Source organism: Microtus pennsylvanicus, chromosome 18 (genome assembly GCF_037038515.1).
Source record: "Microtus pennsylvanicus isolate mMicPen1 chromosome 18, mMicPen1.hap1, whole genome shotgun sequence".
Taxonomy (NCBI): Eukaryota; Metazoa; Chordata; class Mammalia; order Rodentia; family Cricetidae; genus Microtus; species Microtus pennsylvanicus.
The window spans coordinates 21,785,096-21,802,193 of NC_134596.1; the positions used below are offsets into that span (position 1 = coordinate 21,785,096).

The 17,098-nt window shown below is 40.4% G+C and overlaps 1 protein-coding gene across 3 annotated transcripts in view; it reads right to left on the reverse strand.

Annotated features, from left to right (window-relative positions):
* Mctp2 (multiple C2 and transmembrane domain containing 2) overlaps positions 1-17,098 on the reverse strand; it is a 223,919-nt gene that overhangs the window by 124,211 nt on the left and 82,610 nt on the right. For 2 of the 3 annotated variants that reach the window (XM_075952326.1, XM_075952327.1), the window contains exons 6-10: positions 16,731-16,807; positions 16,369-16,480; positions 12,563-12,598; positions 3,052-3,216; positions 696-826 (exon numbers count right to left, since the gene is read on the reverse strand). In XM_075952326.1, the coding sequence (XP_075808441.1) occupies positions 696-826; positions 3,052-3,216; positions 12,563-12,598; positions 16,369-16,480; positions 16,731-16,807 (521 nt within the window). Of the gene's footprint in view, positions 1-695; positions 827-3,051; positions 3,217-12,562; positions 12,599-16,368; positions 16,481-16,730; positions 16,808-17,098 lie in introns of those variants that run through there. The other variant, XM_075952328.1, reaches the window with a different exon arrangement.

The following is a 17,098-nucleotide window of genomic DNA, read 5'->3' on the forward strand; positions in this document are numbered from 1 at the left end:
AACACTTCTATCCTGGGGAACAACTCACCTTCTTCATCTACTCAATCACATGATACATTGCAAAATTAAAATGAAATCCTGTGTTTACAGATATGTCCCAATGGTCTGAGAAAGCACATAACATGCTGGAGACTTCTTGGCTCACAGACTGCAGTGGGCACTTTGAACACACAGCGTCCACATGCGTGGATGCAACCAACCTTGGATACAATGGTTGCTTTAAAGAATATGCCCATAGTCCATAGTAACGACATGAAGTCACCTGGGACCTAACAACGACTTACATAGCTTTTTACACTATGCTAGATACCATTTGCAATCCAGAGACAAAGATGATGTAAGATGAGCAAGTGTCTGTAGTACCTAAATGCAAATATGACACATGCTCCTTGCACTCTGACCTTTGAGTATGTTATTATCATCAGGAGTTCCTGGAACGGCCTCCCCGTAGACGAGGAGGAACAACTCTATTTTCTTATTTTTAAAGCCTGATTCAAATACTGAGTTGCATTTACCAGCTAGAAAGCTGACACCCCTCCCACACTGAGTGGCTGCCCAGCTTACTGCTTATTCCTTGAGGTGGGAGATGGGTACCCACTCCCAACACAAACAGGCAAGACATTCTTTCAGAGCTAGCCATTGTACAGTTAGGAGCTCCCGCCCCCTCCTCCCCCCTTAGTAGCAGAGTGACTCACGTGCCCAGTCGCTCCTCGTGCTTTTTCCTGTCCTTTCCCCACACTTCAATGTCCAAAATGCCCATCCTGTCAGAGAAGTAGTGAAAGTCAAACTGTTCCTGCCATTGCGGGTTTGCACTCTTACACAGTGTCTAGAAAACATGCGGTTATAGGGTTTACTTTCTCAGCAGGTCGCTCATGGCTACAGCAGCTACACATTCACGTCATGTCTACGGGGCAGGAAGTCACCATGAGGGGGCGCGATCTCTTAACAAGATACATTTAACATCTGGGATAAAAAGGGACCCTTGTGGATTCAGGATTTAGCAACATATGATTAGTCTTTAACGGATTCCCAAATGTAGCAATTTCTCCAGCACATCAAAAAGAGCACCATAAGAAACTGTAAAAGCCGCACGAACATCCAGTGACTATATACGAAGAGCCTGCAGGGGCTCGTTCCTACACAAGAACTATTTGTATTTGTAACTATTGTGTCAAATGCAAACAATGTTTGTGCTGGTGCGTATATCGGAGCCAGCCTAAACATCAGAAAAACTAACACTTTGTGAGCCTATTTAACATCTTTTGAACATATTACATAAGAACATCATTATATATGGTAGCACAGAACTGTCTACTTCTAAGTCCAAAGATACTGACTCGCTATGCTTTGGCAAAGGGAAAACTAGACAGTTCCACTTTACCATGTTTGAAAATTAACCAGTTATAGAAAATGAAACACATGCTCCTGCATTCTCCAAGTGTGAACAAATTGCCTATGGGTGGCTTTGCTGACTTTGCTGACAGGACCTTCATTTTTCTTCCTTTTATAGAGATTTGGTTTGTCATTAAGCATCTTGAGCATTGGTGTCTGAGTCGGGACTCTAAACCCACAGATCACCTCTTAAGTCAGCACCAACTACGCCCACACAAGAAAAAGCACAGCAGCTCCCACCTCAGCTCTTATCATGTCATATAAACATATTTGGGCTGGGTTTTATACCTTTTTTGTTATATCGGATCATAGAATTTAGATCCCAAGGAGAAAAATATGTCTTAGAAATGAAAATCTAATTCAGTGTTTCCCACAGGGAATGTGCTAGACATTGGTCTAACTCTACTTTTCACCTCCTACTGAATAGCTCATCATCATAGAGATGAGTAAGCTTTCCAGAAATCCGTAGCCTGACCGTGAGTGGCTAAAGATTTCTCAGTGGAGGGAAGTGATCTTTCCGTTCCATTTGAAATGATCTGCTAGGAATGATTCTCTGTATATTTCAGGTCTCACTCACTCTCGCTTTTCCATTCATTGTGAACACTTGTTCACTGTGTGCCTTCCCTTCCCCTTTATGCCGGAGTGAAGGATGTCTGATATTGGATTTTTGCACTGAAATTTAGGCAGCACCCAACTTCTTGCCTTCCTGTGTCCTTTTCCAAGTTGTCTGTGTCTGTTTGACTGCTTCCTAGATGCCAGGGACCCCAGTGCACCTATCCTTGGATGCTTTTTCAAAGCCTAGAAATTGTTTTCTGTTTGTTTTGCTTTTTTTAAAGTGGCCTTTGACAAGTGGCATAACTTTCAACTGCCCTAGTCCCTTTAATTCCTAAAACATGAAAAATATTTCTATCTGGTCGTCATAAAAGAGTTATATAAAGATGGAGACTAATTAATTTCCATGGTTTAAAAAGCATTGTTTTTTTTTTAATTCAGTTCATGCCAAATTACTAAGATCCAAAACTATATGACATTTGGATTGGCAGAATCAGACAACTTATTTTTAAAGCACTGTTATTTTTTAGTACTACTTTATGTGATTTATTTTCTTCAGGGGGACAAAAAAAAAAACCAGAAACACCAAATATCTAGTTTTGGTGCTAAGACTAACAAGGTAACAAATACACAATTTTGAAACTATTTTTACTTATCTCCAACGTTTTAATGTTATCAAGTAGTATGGTGCTTTATTTTAGAATAATGAAGACAACTCAACTACTTTTTACCTACAGACTTTGAAGCCCACATTGCGTATTCTCAAGCTCATGCATCTAGCAAAAAAAAAAAAAAATAATAATTCTAGGTTTTGAAAAAGCATCCAAGGATAGGTGCACTATGATTTAATAAGCTTTGTTTACCTCCGAAGTACATGAAAATTAATTATTTACCTCTGAAATACTCTGTAAAGAAATGACACTAGGTGATACCTATATCAGTTTAGTTAATCTATACAATTGTTTTGATTTCTGGGACGCTGCTTAACATGGCTGGGGAAAAGCTCAAAGTAAGTTGGCTCTACTCTTGAGAAATATCAAATGGTAAAACTTTTATCTTTATCACATGGAAAGATAATATCCTCCTGGTCTCGTTAACAGAACTTACCTTGCTTTTGTATCTCTGGTCTCCCAGTTTTAACTGAACAAACATCTCTGTCATATTCCCTCCTGAGACATTCTTCCCTTCCAACAGCGTTATACTTATAATCCCATTCCAGAGTTGGTTTTTTCTCAGGGACTCTGAGAGCCGGAGGTTGCGGATCAAAGAGGACTAGAAATAAATAAATAAACAAAACGGCTTGTAAACAGACTGATTGCTCTTGAAAGTGAGTCTGGCAGTCAACGGGAATCCCAGCCCTCCCTGTTTCAGCCTGAAGTTACTCCTGCCTTGGAGAAAAGCCTTGATATTTTTTTTTTTTTTTGCAAATCCATGCTCCCAGTTCTGTGACTTGCTTCTTTTTGTTTGTTTGTTTGTTTGTTTTGTTTTTCAAGACAGGGTTTCTCTGTGGTTTTGGAGCCTGTCCTGGAACTAGCTCTTGTAGACCAGGCTGGTCTCGAACTTACAGAGATCTGCCTGCCTCTGCCTCCCAAATGCTGGGATTAAAGGTGTGCGCCACCACTGCCCGGCTGTGACTTGCTTCTAATTAAGCAAAAGACAGGTGCAAACAACAAGTGGATTTAGCCCTTCATCAGTATGTCTCTCTAAAATATTTCAGGAAAAAAACATTTATTTTTATAAACCCAAAATGCCACAATTATACTCAACCAAATGAACCATTATCCCGTTAGCATTGTTTAGCCCCTGTGAGGCTTACATTGCCCTGACCTCTCAGTGGTCTCTCCTTACTTAGCTGCTTGAGCTGAGAGTCCCACCTGATTGATATGCTCCACGTAGATGGCAGAGCTCATTTCCAAACTCTGCTTATATATACTTTTTCTTTAGAGGAAGAACCACTAGACAGAAGAAATGTCAACGGAACCGAGCATCAGAACAAAGCAATGCAAGGCTAACTCCGTGTAGGCATTCCCAGCATCTGCTTACTATGTCTTTGTCGTCATTTAGACGCCAATTTGCTCAAACACCAGGCAGTCACAGTTTATCCTAACAAGTAGTAAGTTAGGTCTATAATAATAATATATCAGCTTACTCGATCCAACTATGTCACCCCAACATTCTCAAGACATGTATCCATGCCACTCTGGATTTTACTGAACATTGTATGATAACCATAAACAGAATTATTTTTAAGGAAAGATGTACTTCCAACTTTAACCATGATAATCATAAGGATTTTCTTCACACACACACAGACACACACACAACACACACAGACATGCGCACATATACACACATGAGAGAAAAAGAGAGAGAGAGAAAGAAACTGATTTACAGATACTAATGCAGACTAGAACATGCAAATTGGAAAACAATTTAATAGGAAAGAAACCCCCAGTTGTCACTTGGTCTTCTTTATAATATATTCAGTTTAAAAAAGATACAAAACAGTTTAAACTAAGTGACTTTGTTAAAAAAAATCACACCACAAAAGTAGCACATATCACTGACATATATCTATGTGTGTCCACATCCACAGATGTACATACAAACACAGAATATGCAGTTACACCGTTTGCAGCTGATTGAGTTCACAGGCTGAACTGTGTGCCGTTAAAGGAAAAATGAGATTTTGATTCATAAGTCCGGCTGTAATTCCTTCTTTTGCTGCCTTTTCTTTCTTAAAAGTTTGACTTCTACCCAACAATCTAAAGCATGACCTGTCCCATGGCCATGCTTCAAAGTTCTGACAGATATATTCCTCCCTCCACAGTACAACTATTTCAAAATCCCTTTTATAAAACAGGGAGTAATGTCCACAGAGGATCAAAGGGCATCCTACAGTCTGGCAATTGCCGAAGAAAAATGGCAGCGTGTCCATGAAATATGCCCTAAAATAATTTTGCGGTGCAGTATGTCCTAATTTCAAATTGGATGTTTATCTTGGAAAGGCCTCTATCTAACTTGTCCATAAAGCAGCCCCACTTAGCGCAATGAGCTCTGTGAAAATGGAATCCAAAGCTGGTTATTAAGGGGGCTGGAGATGGGTTCCATATGGCAGAACAGCATGGGAGGGCAAAACTGGGGCCTGCACCGGGCGCGCTTTGGCTGAAGCTCCTGATCTATCCATGGACACTCGTTGCATTACACCATAACATCTGGATTATGGCTTGTAATGTCCCTGGGAAATATCCTCTTTCCATCAAAGCCTTTATCTATCTCAGTTGGACTTTGAACATTTTAGTATTTAACACAGTTGTGTTTGATCTGATAGACTTGCTCGTCCACTGGCCAAGTTTTCTTTTCTTTTTTTTTTCTTTTTTCTTCACCCCTCCCTTCTAAATGCAGGGTGGGAGAGGAGAATTATTTATTGCAGGTTTCACAGATAAGAAAGAAAGTTAGACTTTTATTCTACTTATTTGACCTTAGAAAATATTTCGCTTGCATGTCCCACACTCTGCGTACTTGTGTGTGATCTAAAGACATTCTTTAGACTTGCCTTCCCAAAGAGAAGAGACAGAACATGACAGAACCAGGCACCCTGTGTGTACTCTACAGCACAGCCAGGTTAGCAGAACCTATTTTGTTCTTCAAACATCCCCTTTCTCCCCCACAATAAATCGGTTCATCTGCACTTACTCAGTTAGCTGAATAGCTCAGGTTTTCATGTCTCTGTCCCTGCCTTTAAGAGGGAATTTGTCATCTTAATGCAGCCTGGAATACGATAGGAAAGGAGGAAATGACCCATCAAAGGGGAAGCCCACCCCACCTGAGCTGAAACAAACACCAGCTGATAGAGCAAAGTTTCTGGGTCCTGACCCTAATTCCTCCACAGACAGGAGGGATAAAATATAGTGCATCAGGGTTGGGCTATTTTCCTCCTTCCTCCCCAAGGATCAGAACCTTTTAGTGTTTCTATGTGATCCATTCATCTCTCCGCATCTGGCCCCACTCCCTGTGATCCACCCTCATCCTTCTCAGCAAGAAAAAAAAAAAAGGATGTCCATTGAAAGTGCATGCATCAATTATTAGTAGGAAAATAAAAACAAGGTGTGGTACTCAGCTTATTTTTTTTTATTTATTTTATTTTTTTTATTTTTTTTTTATTTTTTTTTTTTTTTGGTACTCAGCTTATTAAGCATGCTTGTTTTCATGCGAATGGAGCAACCCTCCAAAGATGTCTTTACTTCTTAAGTCATGATAAGCCCGCACCCAGAGTTCAGTGGGAAGTAAAGGAACTCCTGCTCACTTCAAGTAGATGCCGAGATTCGCTCTAGAACCTCAAAAGGTTCTCATCCAGGAATGGAGTCTCAAAGTGACAATGTGTTTATTCGGGGTTTATATAGCGGATTGCAGTTTGGTGGCATTAATTGATGAGGGAAACACAGGTCAAGGTAGAACATGGAGTTAAGAGCCAAGAGGATCGTCTATGGCCAATATCCAGCAGTTTCCTGCGAGCTCCAGAATGGAATGTGCTGAGGGACATCAGAGAGATAGAGAGAAGAAACAAAAGGGAAGGAAAAGGAATAAAAGGAAGATGAAGAGCTGGGGGAGATGGTTCAGTGGTTCAAAGTACTTGTTTAGCAAGCATAGGGGCACGAGTTCAGATCCTCAGCACGGCGCCCACATTAAAAAAAAAAAAAAAACAAAAACGGCAGGGTCATGGGTATCCGAAATGATGCCATGGCTAGGACTAAACTGCCAGCAGATTTAAGGCAAAGAATTAGTTTTAGGCTCAGTGAGACAATGTCTCAAGGAAGTAAGGCACAGAATAAAAAAGCATGACAGGCAAAAGGTTTCCACAGACCTCTACACAGGCATACACGCCCCACTCACACACACATGCTCAGATGCCACACACGTAAATGCCACGTGTACCTAATAAATAAACAAATAAGTAAACAAATAAATACATAAATGTAATAGAGTAACAAGAAAAAGCAGAAGCAAGTGTGGTTTTTAACTTTTTATTATCTTTTAATCTTTTCAGTGATGGCAGTGTAATAACCTTGTGTTGCTGGCAAATCCTATTCTTGACCTATCCTTTACATTCCTAAGGTCTCTCAACAACACAGGGAGCCGACAAAAGCAAATGCATGAGAAAAAACAATCAACCACCTCTGTAAGAAAAGCGACTTGCCAGCAAAGCAGGCCCCAGCCCTGGTGACTGTTGCTTTGCAGAGCTGAGGGAAAGCACTTGGTCTGTAAAAGACCCCGCTGAAATATTCAAGTGTTCTCAACATGTAGAACTACTGCTTCCTGTCAGCAACTTTATAGCACAATGGGACCAGATCCATGCATGCAGGGGACCAGCTCCCAGAACAGGTCCTCGTCTGCACCTCCTTACGTCGTCCAAAGAGGGTCCTGGGTCCTCATATAAGGACACAAAGAAAACAATCTACATTTTCCACACGTGTGTACGCATGAAGGTTGAGATCTGTATTTGTAGATGCAAATATTAACACTGAGTGTAGAAAGTTATAGAAGAGATGTATTCATTTCATGTTCTTAGTTATAAGAAAATATTATCACTCATGTTTTCTACTGGAAACTAAAAGCTAAATTAAGAAAAGAGTTAATAAACAGACAAGGTCTGTAAGTGCTCAACAACTCTAAATTTGGGACAAGGAATATACATTTTTTATTATGACCTGGGAAAAAAAGATGAAGATCACATGATCCATGAGATTATTCCTTTGTCCTGGCCTCCAGGGAACTCAAACATTGTACAGCACTAGTTATAATCTAGTAACTAATTGTCATGTCAACTGCCTTAGACTTCCAGTCTGTTCTGTGTCCCTCCTTCTTGCCTTCATTTAAAATATAGCGAATGCTCCCATATTTTGGACCTAAACTAAAGGATGCATTGCTGGTCTCACTCTTAGGTGTCTTAAAGCACTGGGCTAGTGTCGGATGCCGAGCATCTTCTTGTTTTGCCCCTAACACCTCCTTGCAGCATCTTAACCCCAGCCCTGCTCCTATCCTCCAAGAGATAGCAGGTAGAGCCACTAACCATTTCATGTACCCTTCCTGACCTCTCTACTTTCAACTTCCACTATCTCCAGGAGCCTACCACACTTTTTTTTTATCTCATGTCAATGGCTCTCAGACTGGGGTATGCTTTGTAGCTACCTGGAGGGCTAGTTAAGACAGCCGGTACTAGTTAGTGGAGATTTTGATTTGAGAAGTAAAAACAAATGGGGACAGAGAAGTTGCATTTAAAGTGGGCATGGCAGTGCATACCCATAATCTCAGTCCTTGTGGGGAGGTGGGAGGAGATGGATGTAGGAGGAGCGGAATAATCTTAAGGCTAATTTCATCTATATAATGGGTTTTAGATTGGTCATAGCTACATAATGAAAACCTGTCTCAAAAACTTACAAAGAAAGCTTTTTAAAAAAATAGACTGTTAAAATAATTGTAACAAATCCCAGCTGTGACGGGTCTATGGGTTACACTGAGGAGCACAGGTTGTTTGAGGCCATATGGTATAATCTCTGGCTCCTGGAGGTACTTCGTTATGTTACTTTGAATGGTCACATGTCCATGCTGCCCTGTCTCATTTACTAACGGTCACTTTAGTCTTCTGAAAATTTCCGGTGCAGAACCCTGGGCTCTCCCCAACCCCCTGCAGGACTAAGAGAGGGTCCTGCTGTAGGACCCTGAATACTTGCACCACACATGCAAATTCTCTAATTCACAATTACACTCGAGAACAGCATGCCCACTGTAAGACTGCTCCCTGAAGAATTTTGGTGTAAGACTGAATCTAACGCTACTGAGAAGATAGACGTGATGAATCGGCTTGGAAGATGGTGCCCTGACTCTCTCCTCATATGAGCTTACCGTGCTCGAGCAGATTGACAGCCTAACCTGAGAATGGTTAGCCTCCAGAAACTAGGAAAGCACAGAGGTCACTGTATCCAGTCTCACAGTGACCTTGGCTGCTTTAGCACAGTAGGAGGTCAGAGTTGAGACACTCACCTTGGGTCTATGTAGGACCTCGTCTAGAGGCACAGAAAACAGACAGAATAAACAGATACAGGTCAAGGGTAGAGCTCAGTCATAGAGTGTGCATTTAGCCTAAGACCTGGGATTCTATTTTTATCATCAAAAGTTAAAAAAAAAAAACTAAAGAGAGTAGAGTGATAGATGACATATAATACATACTTTGAAGAGATAAGGTAGAGATACATAGATGCATTAGATTAGAATAAAATAAGCACCCAGATATGTAGAGATAGATCTTTATGGACTAAAATATGTTTTTTTTCTTCCTCTTCTTCCTCCTCCTCTTCCTTCTCCTTCTTCTATCCCTTCTTCTCATCTTCTTCTTTTCATCTTCCTCTTCTTCTACTCCTCCTCATCCTCTTCTTCTTCTTTTCTTTTTAAACATAATTGCTTAGTGATTCTTCGGAAATTTCACATCATGCACCCCAATCCTGCTCAGGATTGTGTGGAGCTGCAGCAGGCATCACACTACACCAAAGTGAGGCTTGGAGCAGCCCTGGCCACAGTGGGTACCACACAGCAACAGTGAGAGAAACGGAGATGCTAATCCATGGCCTATTACATCAAACCCCAAATACTCCATCAGATGCTCATTTGAAAAGATTTTCTGGGAGGAAGCTAAGCCTATCTTAAATGCCATCCTTATCTATCCATCACACTGAAATCTAGGGCAAAATTTCAGAGACATATTTTTAAAATGAGCCACAAAGATACACTTATTCAGGAACATTTCTGGTAACACAAAAGTGAAGTTACAGAGAAAAAGAAGCAAGTCTTTAAATGAAGTTATTATATGAGGCAGGTTGAGAGTAAAATCCTTATTTTGCCATAGGTAGCACAGAAACACTGTTTTCTATATGCGTAGCTAAGTATTCTTTCTATCAGGCATTTTCTAGCATTAAGTCTAATATGAAAGAAGTTTATACAGGGTGGAGAAATGTCTCAGTAGTTAAGTGCATTGGGCTGTTCTTCTAGAGCAGTCGGTCTCAACCTTCCTAATGCTGGGGCCCTCTAATATACTTCCTCACACTGCAGTGACCGCCAACCATAAATTTATGTCACTGTGCTTCATAACTGTAATTTTACTGCTGTTATGAATTACAGTGTAAATATCTTATATGCAGGTGATCTGATATGTGGTCCCTGTGAAAGGATCATGTGATCCCCCCAAAGGGGTTGCAACCTGACCCATGGGTGAGGAAGCACTCTTCTAGAGGCTCCAAGGTCAATACCCAGCACCTACCTGGCAGCTCACAACCATCTGTAACTCAATTTCAGGGGGCCCAGCTCCCTCCCCTGGCCTCCTGCTGCACCCAGACACGCATGATAGAATTGCAGCAAACATTCATACACACAAAATAGCAAAATACCATTTTTAAATGAAAGAAATTTGTGGTTTAAAGATATCAAAAGATAGATGATCAGATACTTTTATCCATGTTTATACAGAATTAACATCAGTGGGTGTATAATTCTCCAGCGACTCTTTATTGTAATCCAGATAACAAGCCACCTCACTTTCCTCCTTGACTGTGTACTTTCGGATGCAAAGGAATTAGCATCCCCATTAGGTGCTCACCAATGTATAATCTCCAGGCCAGGTCTTGTGTATTTCCAGCGTTCACCAAGCTTTACTTGTCTGGAATTTTACTAAACATATGCAGTGGCTTTGGGCATTTACGACATTCCTGAGCCCGGCACACTGAAGTCAAAATTCCAGAAAGAGAAAAATAAGAGCAGTGGCTCAGCCTCAACACATAACTCTATAGTATCTATATATAAATACTGCCCTCCGGATCCTCTGTCCCCTTCATAATTTTGATATCTTTATCCAAGCTGTGGGCGGTTTTCCTACCCCTCTTCGTTCCTTGGGCCATTGTTCCATAACCTCTCCTGTCCTCCCTAGACTCCGATATTCCCCAGGCTCACAATTTCTGCTTCTCGCCTTTATGTTCCCCCACAAACTGCCCGTGCTCTTCCACAGACTGAAGCTCCCTAACTAAAGATGGTTATTGATGTACAGTCCTGGTGTTTTAGTGCAGCAGCCGAATCAATAAAGGAGAAAATACTGCATTGTCAGGCTTTACCAAGGCATTCTGGGAAACTTTACGGCTTTGGGTGGTTACAGCAACTCTTAATACAGAGAGAGAGAGAGAGAGAGCTGGACGCCCTTCTGTGGTGAGAAATGATGTTCTCCTACCCTCTAGTGACTATAAAGGAATAAGGCAAAGGTGGAGAATGCTTGAGATTGCAGCCCACCATTCTTTATCTTGCCCTCGCTCATCTGTTTCTGAACACAGACCAGAGTGCAAGAAACCCAGTGAGATGGGAGGATGACCCGTGACCCTTTCATGATTCTGTTTACATGCTCAAAATGCAGATCCGCTTTAGTTAGTGTGGATACAGTATAGTCAGCATGTGGCATCACAGCATTGGCTCCTATGGATTTCTAAATGCAAGATAGTCTTAGTCTCTCTCTCTCTCTCTCTCTCTCTCTCTGTGTGTGTGTGTGTGTGTGTGTGTGTCTCCCCCTCTTCTCTCTTTTTCTCTCTTTCTCAGAAATATTAATAATTCTTGTTAGTGATACAAACTCCATATTGTATAGGAAAGTAGTCAACTGAGGTATTGTACAGTAAAACTTTAGAAAGTATGTATGTGTGTTTGTGTGTGTGCGTCATACAAACACACACACACGCACACACGCACTCATACATATAGACATGATTGCCCTCATAATCTCTTTCTACAACAAGCATGGATCAGGCCCCAAATTCAGAAATCAAATTAGACTAAGAGCCTGAAGCACCATATCACTTAACCAGAATTCTCTCTCTTGATAAAGTAGGAAGAACTGCTAACTTGAGTTTTAAAAAAAAAATACTTTGGAGGGGGTTACTTCTAGAATGATCCTCACATTTAGTTAACTAGTTTATAATTTTCTAATTTACTAACTTAATAAATGATTAAATTCCAAAATTTTTATTAGTATTCCCACTTGTATAAACTGTGAAATATCATACTATTGCTTAGATATATTAATGTTGTAAAACCCACCAGTAACTTGTGAAGATATATTTAAAATATTACTGCTATCCACTGAGAACTAGTTTTGTCCCAGGAGATATGGAGGCGACCGAGAATGGCTGCCACATACTCTCCTGGTCTTCACGTTGCCCCTGGAGGACTTACGTTAACTTCTCATGGCAAATAACCCCCTGAAGGGACAGCGTCCAACCGTGCCACAATCTAAGTGTCCCAAGCTTAATGAAGTGTAAAATCCTAACATGACTGGTACATATAAAATGTCACTACCCAAACAAGTGTGACTTCCAACATCTGGCCATGCCCTCACTTAATGAAACTCTAAAAAAAGGCCCTTCCGTTTTATTTATTATAATAAGAGGTACAGAATATTTACACAAATCATATCTGAATGATACTAATTTTACAAATGTAGGCACATATATGTATATATATATATGAATGCATTTGTGGAAATATGTAGTTTTATTCACCTGATATAAAGATAAAAAAAAACAAGTAAATTTACCTTGCTGGCACTTAACCGCTTCCGATTTGACCAACGCTTCATTGTAGAGTGAAGATATTAAAATGAAACAGAAGAACAGTGGGTTATTTATAATGCAATTAAACTCTTTTACATTACATATGTTGCATATTATATTCAGGTTATTAACTCTCAAATCTGGAAGTTACCCTCCCGTGAAAAGCTCATGTAAACAAGAAAACAAAGAAAGGCAAACCACGCTTAGATGGCTACACATATCCTTTTCTCGGAGCCTTCAGAGCGTATCAGCACTGGCAGACAATATCATCCTATCTCAATAGCATTTTTGAATTAATTAAATAGTATCATTTCATCTCCAAAAAGGAGGGTCAGGTTTTTCCTACTTATACTTACAATGTTTAGGTGCCGTTGCAAAAATGTTTATAAATTCTTAACTAATGTTGATTCATGTTTGGGTCATTATAGTTTTTGTCAACAGAAAACAAAATTCTGTTTATTTGCATAGGTCAAAATTTGAAAGCCAAAATAATAGAAAACAATGCAGAATGTATGCCATTTGGAAGTTTGCTACTTTGAAAGCTAATTAAAAAGATACTAAACAGTTTAGGATCACTCTTGCCTATGTAAATTCATTCAGTTGATCCAGAAAATGTGTGAAGCAAAAAAGTTTTGAAGGCCAACACATTTCACCCTATTCCTTTCGGGCCCTTCTTTGTCATGCAAAAGCTGTTCAGTTTCACCTAGGGTTGAAATTTTCTTTCAGCAAAATCCATCTCCTCTCCCAAGTTGGTACCCAGAACTACAATGCTCTGCTCTGGCTGGCTCACCAGCTAACTGCTTGTTAAAACGTGCTTAAGTTCAGGATACTGCAATTAAATTATGAAATATAATCAAGCAGACTGCACTTACTCTCACGCTCAAGGAATGGAAAAATGCAGGTAAATGACATGTCTACTTTGCTAATATGTCTCCTCCATCGGTAAGAAACCTGAAGAACATTCGTCAAGAGGAGTCCATTCACATTCCACTAGCTAGCCATTAGGACAGGACAGAAAGAACTTAAAAGTCCTCATTAATACTTGTCCTGGGGAAATGGTGAGGGACGGCATCATTGTGCAACTGGTGCTGGTACAGATGCTATAAGGGGTTTTCGCAATAAAAATGCCAAGTATTCTCACTTAATCAAATCACAGAATTTAATGACTGCCTCCTAGTGGCAGGAAGCTTTTGAGTCCTATTTTTGTATAAAGACTCAATTTTTCTCGTAGCCATCACAAAACATAAAACCAGATTAGAATACTCACATGCTATCGACTTTATTTACCATATACTGAATATTTCTATTATGCCTGGCACCGTAGTTAGTCATGTGAATCTCCATGATGCTATAGAAACAGGTACCCTCATTCTTATCTCTTTAGGGAGCTTAACTAACCCTGTGGATTTGACTGAGTCATGGGAGATCTAGGAGTCAAACACAGACAGTTGGAGAAAAAGGCCACAGTTTTATTTATGATTTTATTCCTCTTTAAAAAAAAAGTACAACTAACTGGGGCTTTCAATTAGGGCAATGTACCCCACTCAGATGTACGGCACAGAGGAGGGCTGAAGATTTTTTGGGGGGTCACTTTGGTTCTACAGCAACAAAATTTGCCTCACTGGTGGCAAGAAAAATGGGTGCAAAACTGAGAATCCAAAGCAGCCCTCCTCCACAGTTTACACATAAGCGGCAATGTATTACCGAGCATTCCAAGCACATAGATCTGCTGCCCTCTAGGTTCAGGCTCTTGTTACTTCCCCTTAAAAACCCAACAAGAATATGCCTCTTAATATCCACTTAAGCTTAATAAAAAGAACATCTTTTTTTTTTCTTCTAACTAGTATTCTCAAAAGGACCACGATAGTCCCGTAAGTGGAAGGCTATCTATAATGACTAGACATGGCTCAGAACAAGCCACTCATCCCTTCCTGGCCCTTTGGTTATGCTTAGATCGAGAATGTAAAGAGAAAGCGGAAATTACAAAGCAATGTAAACAAGAGAGACAGGTTTTCCTGGGATGCTGCCTTCGCATTATGTAAAATGAACTGCACACTCGGCTTCTGCTGGCAATGCCTCCGGAGCACATACCAGGAAGCAGAGGCGCTGGCCACCTCCACAGAGGAGGTGGTGAGTTGTGCTCAAGCCCTAAGAGGGGCCAGGCTAAGTTAGATGAAGACGTGGGTATCTCGGTACTGTGAAAAGACACGCTTTGAGATTTATCACAAGTGCAATTCCAAGCTGCTCCTTGCAGTATTTGTCCCGCATTTTGAGCTAAATTGAAATCAAATGGCCAGTCCTTTAACGTTCCTAACGTGATGGTATTGAGGTAGGGCTAAGGTGCAGGAAGACTGCTGAGCATAGTCCAGTGTGCTGTGTAACAGTTCAAAGGGTACAGCCACTCTCATAGGCGACATCAGCTTTACAAAGGTTCCCAAGGAAATTTTTAGAACACATGGGCTGTCAAGTGTTCCATCATGGGCACCTGGTTCGAATACCTACTTACATTGCATGTTAATTTAGCCTAGCAGATACCACAAGGCACCCACCACCTACTGTCCACTTGAACAGTGAATCCAGGGCAATGGTTCTGAAGTAACAATGAAAAGCTAACAATGAGGGTTAAAAAAAAAAACCTGAATCAAGGGGGACAGCGATGATGATGCTTGTCCTCATCATCGTCACAGTTTCCTTGAGGTCCCAAGTGTGAACAGTGCTACCTTAAGAGTAAGGAGAGTTTCATCCTGTTAATTTTTTTTTCTAGGTAAATCAACTCAGGGAATTCAGATGTTAAAAAGAAAATGTTTACTTGATACTGTGACAACTGAAAGCGTCATAGTGCACTTTTCCTTCTCTATTACTAGCTAGCTTCTAATAAATTAGCTATGGTCCTCATTATTAAATTAATTACAGCAGAAAGATTAAGCAGCAGCTAGAATGAAGACTATTTATGTCAATTTAGGAGGTATTTAGAAGCCTAATTTCTAAACAGGCTTCAGATTTTCATATGGGATTCCATGTGGGTTCAATTGTACCACGTCTATTCTTCCACCAGTAACTTCTTTAGTTGGCTTTAAAAATATCATTCAGTAAACTGTAATCAAATGCATTGTGCTCTTATTTTAATTATTGGAATTCTGATGTGCAATCCATGAATATGAAAATGAGATTATGATTTCCATCAGCGTGTTACTTGCTAGGGCAGACTTTCTATCTTATCGTAACAAACTCGAACGCTTCACTGACGGTGCAGGCGTCGCCACGATATAGCGTGTTAATGAGAAATTTCCATGTGATAGAATACGGAACGCTCAGATTTGCATTTTTCGCAAAAGCACACCCGGTAGAAAAGTTAGCAAGTTAGCAGCTAAAAAAGCAACGGCCAGTAAAGAAGGCGAAGGACTCGACGTATTGCAAGAGGACACTTGATCACTTCGTAATTCATGATGCGACCATTAAATCCTGGGAACTGCTTGAGTAACTGAATATGTGAATGTCGCCCAGAATCTAAAACTTACTAAACGGAACTCTGATACTTAAGGAAGCTGTATTTCAAATCCAGGCAAAATACACACAGTATAATAACAATCCTGGCCATATTTTAGCCAATTAACTTCTTAGTCCCTCGGTTGTCTGGTCAGTGGTCCATGAGAAAGAATGTTGATAATGACATACTTGATGCGATTGTTTTACTTTTCCTCTTAACGTACAGTGGGCAGGCATCCGTCGGATGCTCAGCTATCAGAGAACTACCACAAAGGGGAGGTTAACCGGAAAGGTTCACACTTACGTGCCTCTTGAAATCACCCTGTTTTACAATTAGGTTCAGATTTAACACAATCACTCCCATGTCATCTTCCAAACTGTTCGGATCTTCCAGTTTTAAAACATGTTCAGTAGTCCTGCAAGCAAAAACGCGACACGTGATTTTAACATAAATTGGCAACGTTGCAGGCCTGATAACCCATCAGACGCTGAAGGTATGAGTCTGCTATCTTTGCATAAAGATTAGACACAGGGCAGGGTGGGAGGATACGAAACCACACTTAATGAAAATAAATTTTCTGGGGGGGGGAAAAACTCTGACATTGTCAAATTTAACATTGCTTCCCTGCAATTCACTGATAATGATTCAAGGTAAAAATATGATACCTGTTAAGTTCAAGGTCCCTGAGAACGACAAAGGCAGAACCCATGAAGTCAGATGTGGTTAAGTCTCGATCGTACACCTAGAAAAAAGGGAGGGCATTAGCACCCAGGGCCACACACACCGGCTGGCTTTATCAAATGACTCACACATAGAACAGGCTGAGGACTGGGAAATACATCTTTCCATCCTTACAACAATGCACAGTGAAGTTGAAGAAAAATACGGTCAAGCAAGCATATACAGATAAATACCTTGCCTATTTTACCAGCCATGTTCAAAAAAAAAACTTTTAATACAACAAAATATTACACACAATGGACCCTCCCTATAGTTTAATTGGCCTTTCATTAAAACTTAGCATTTTCCATGG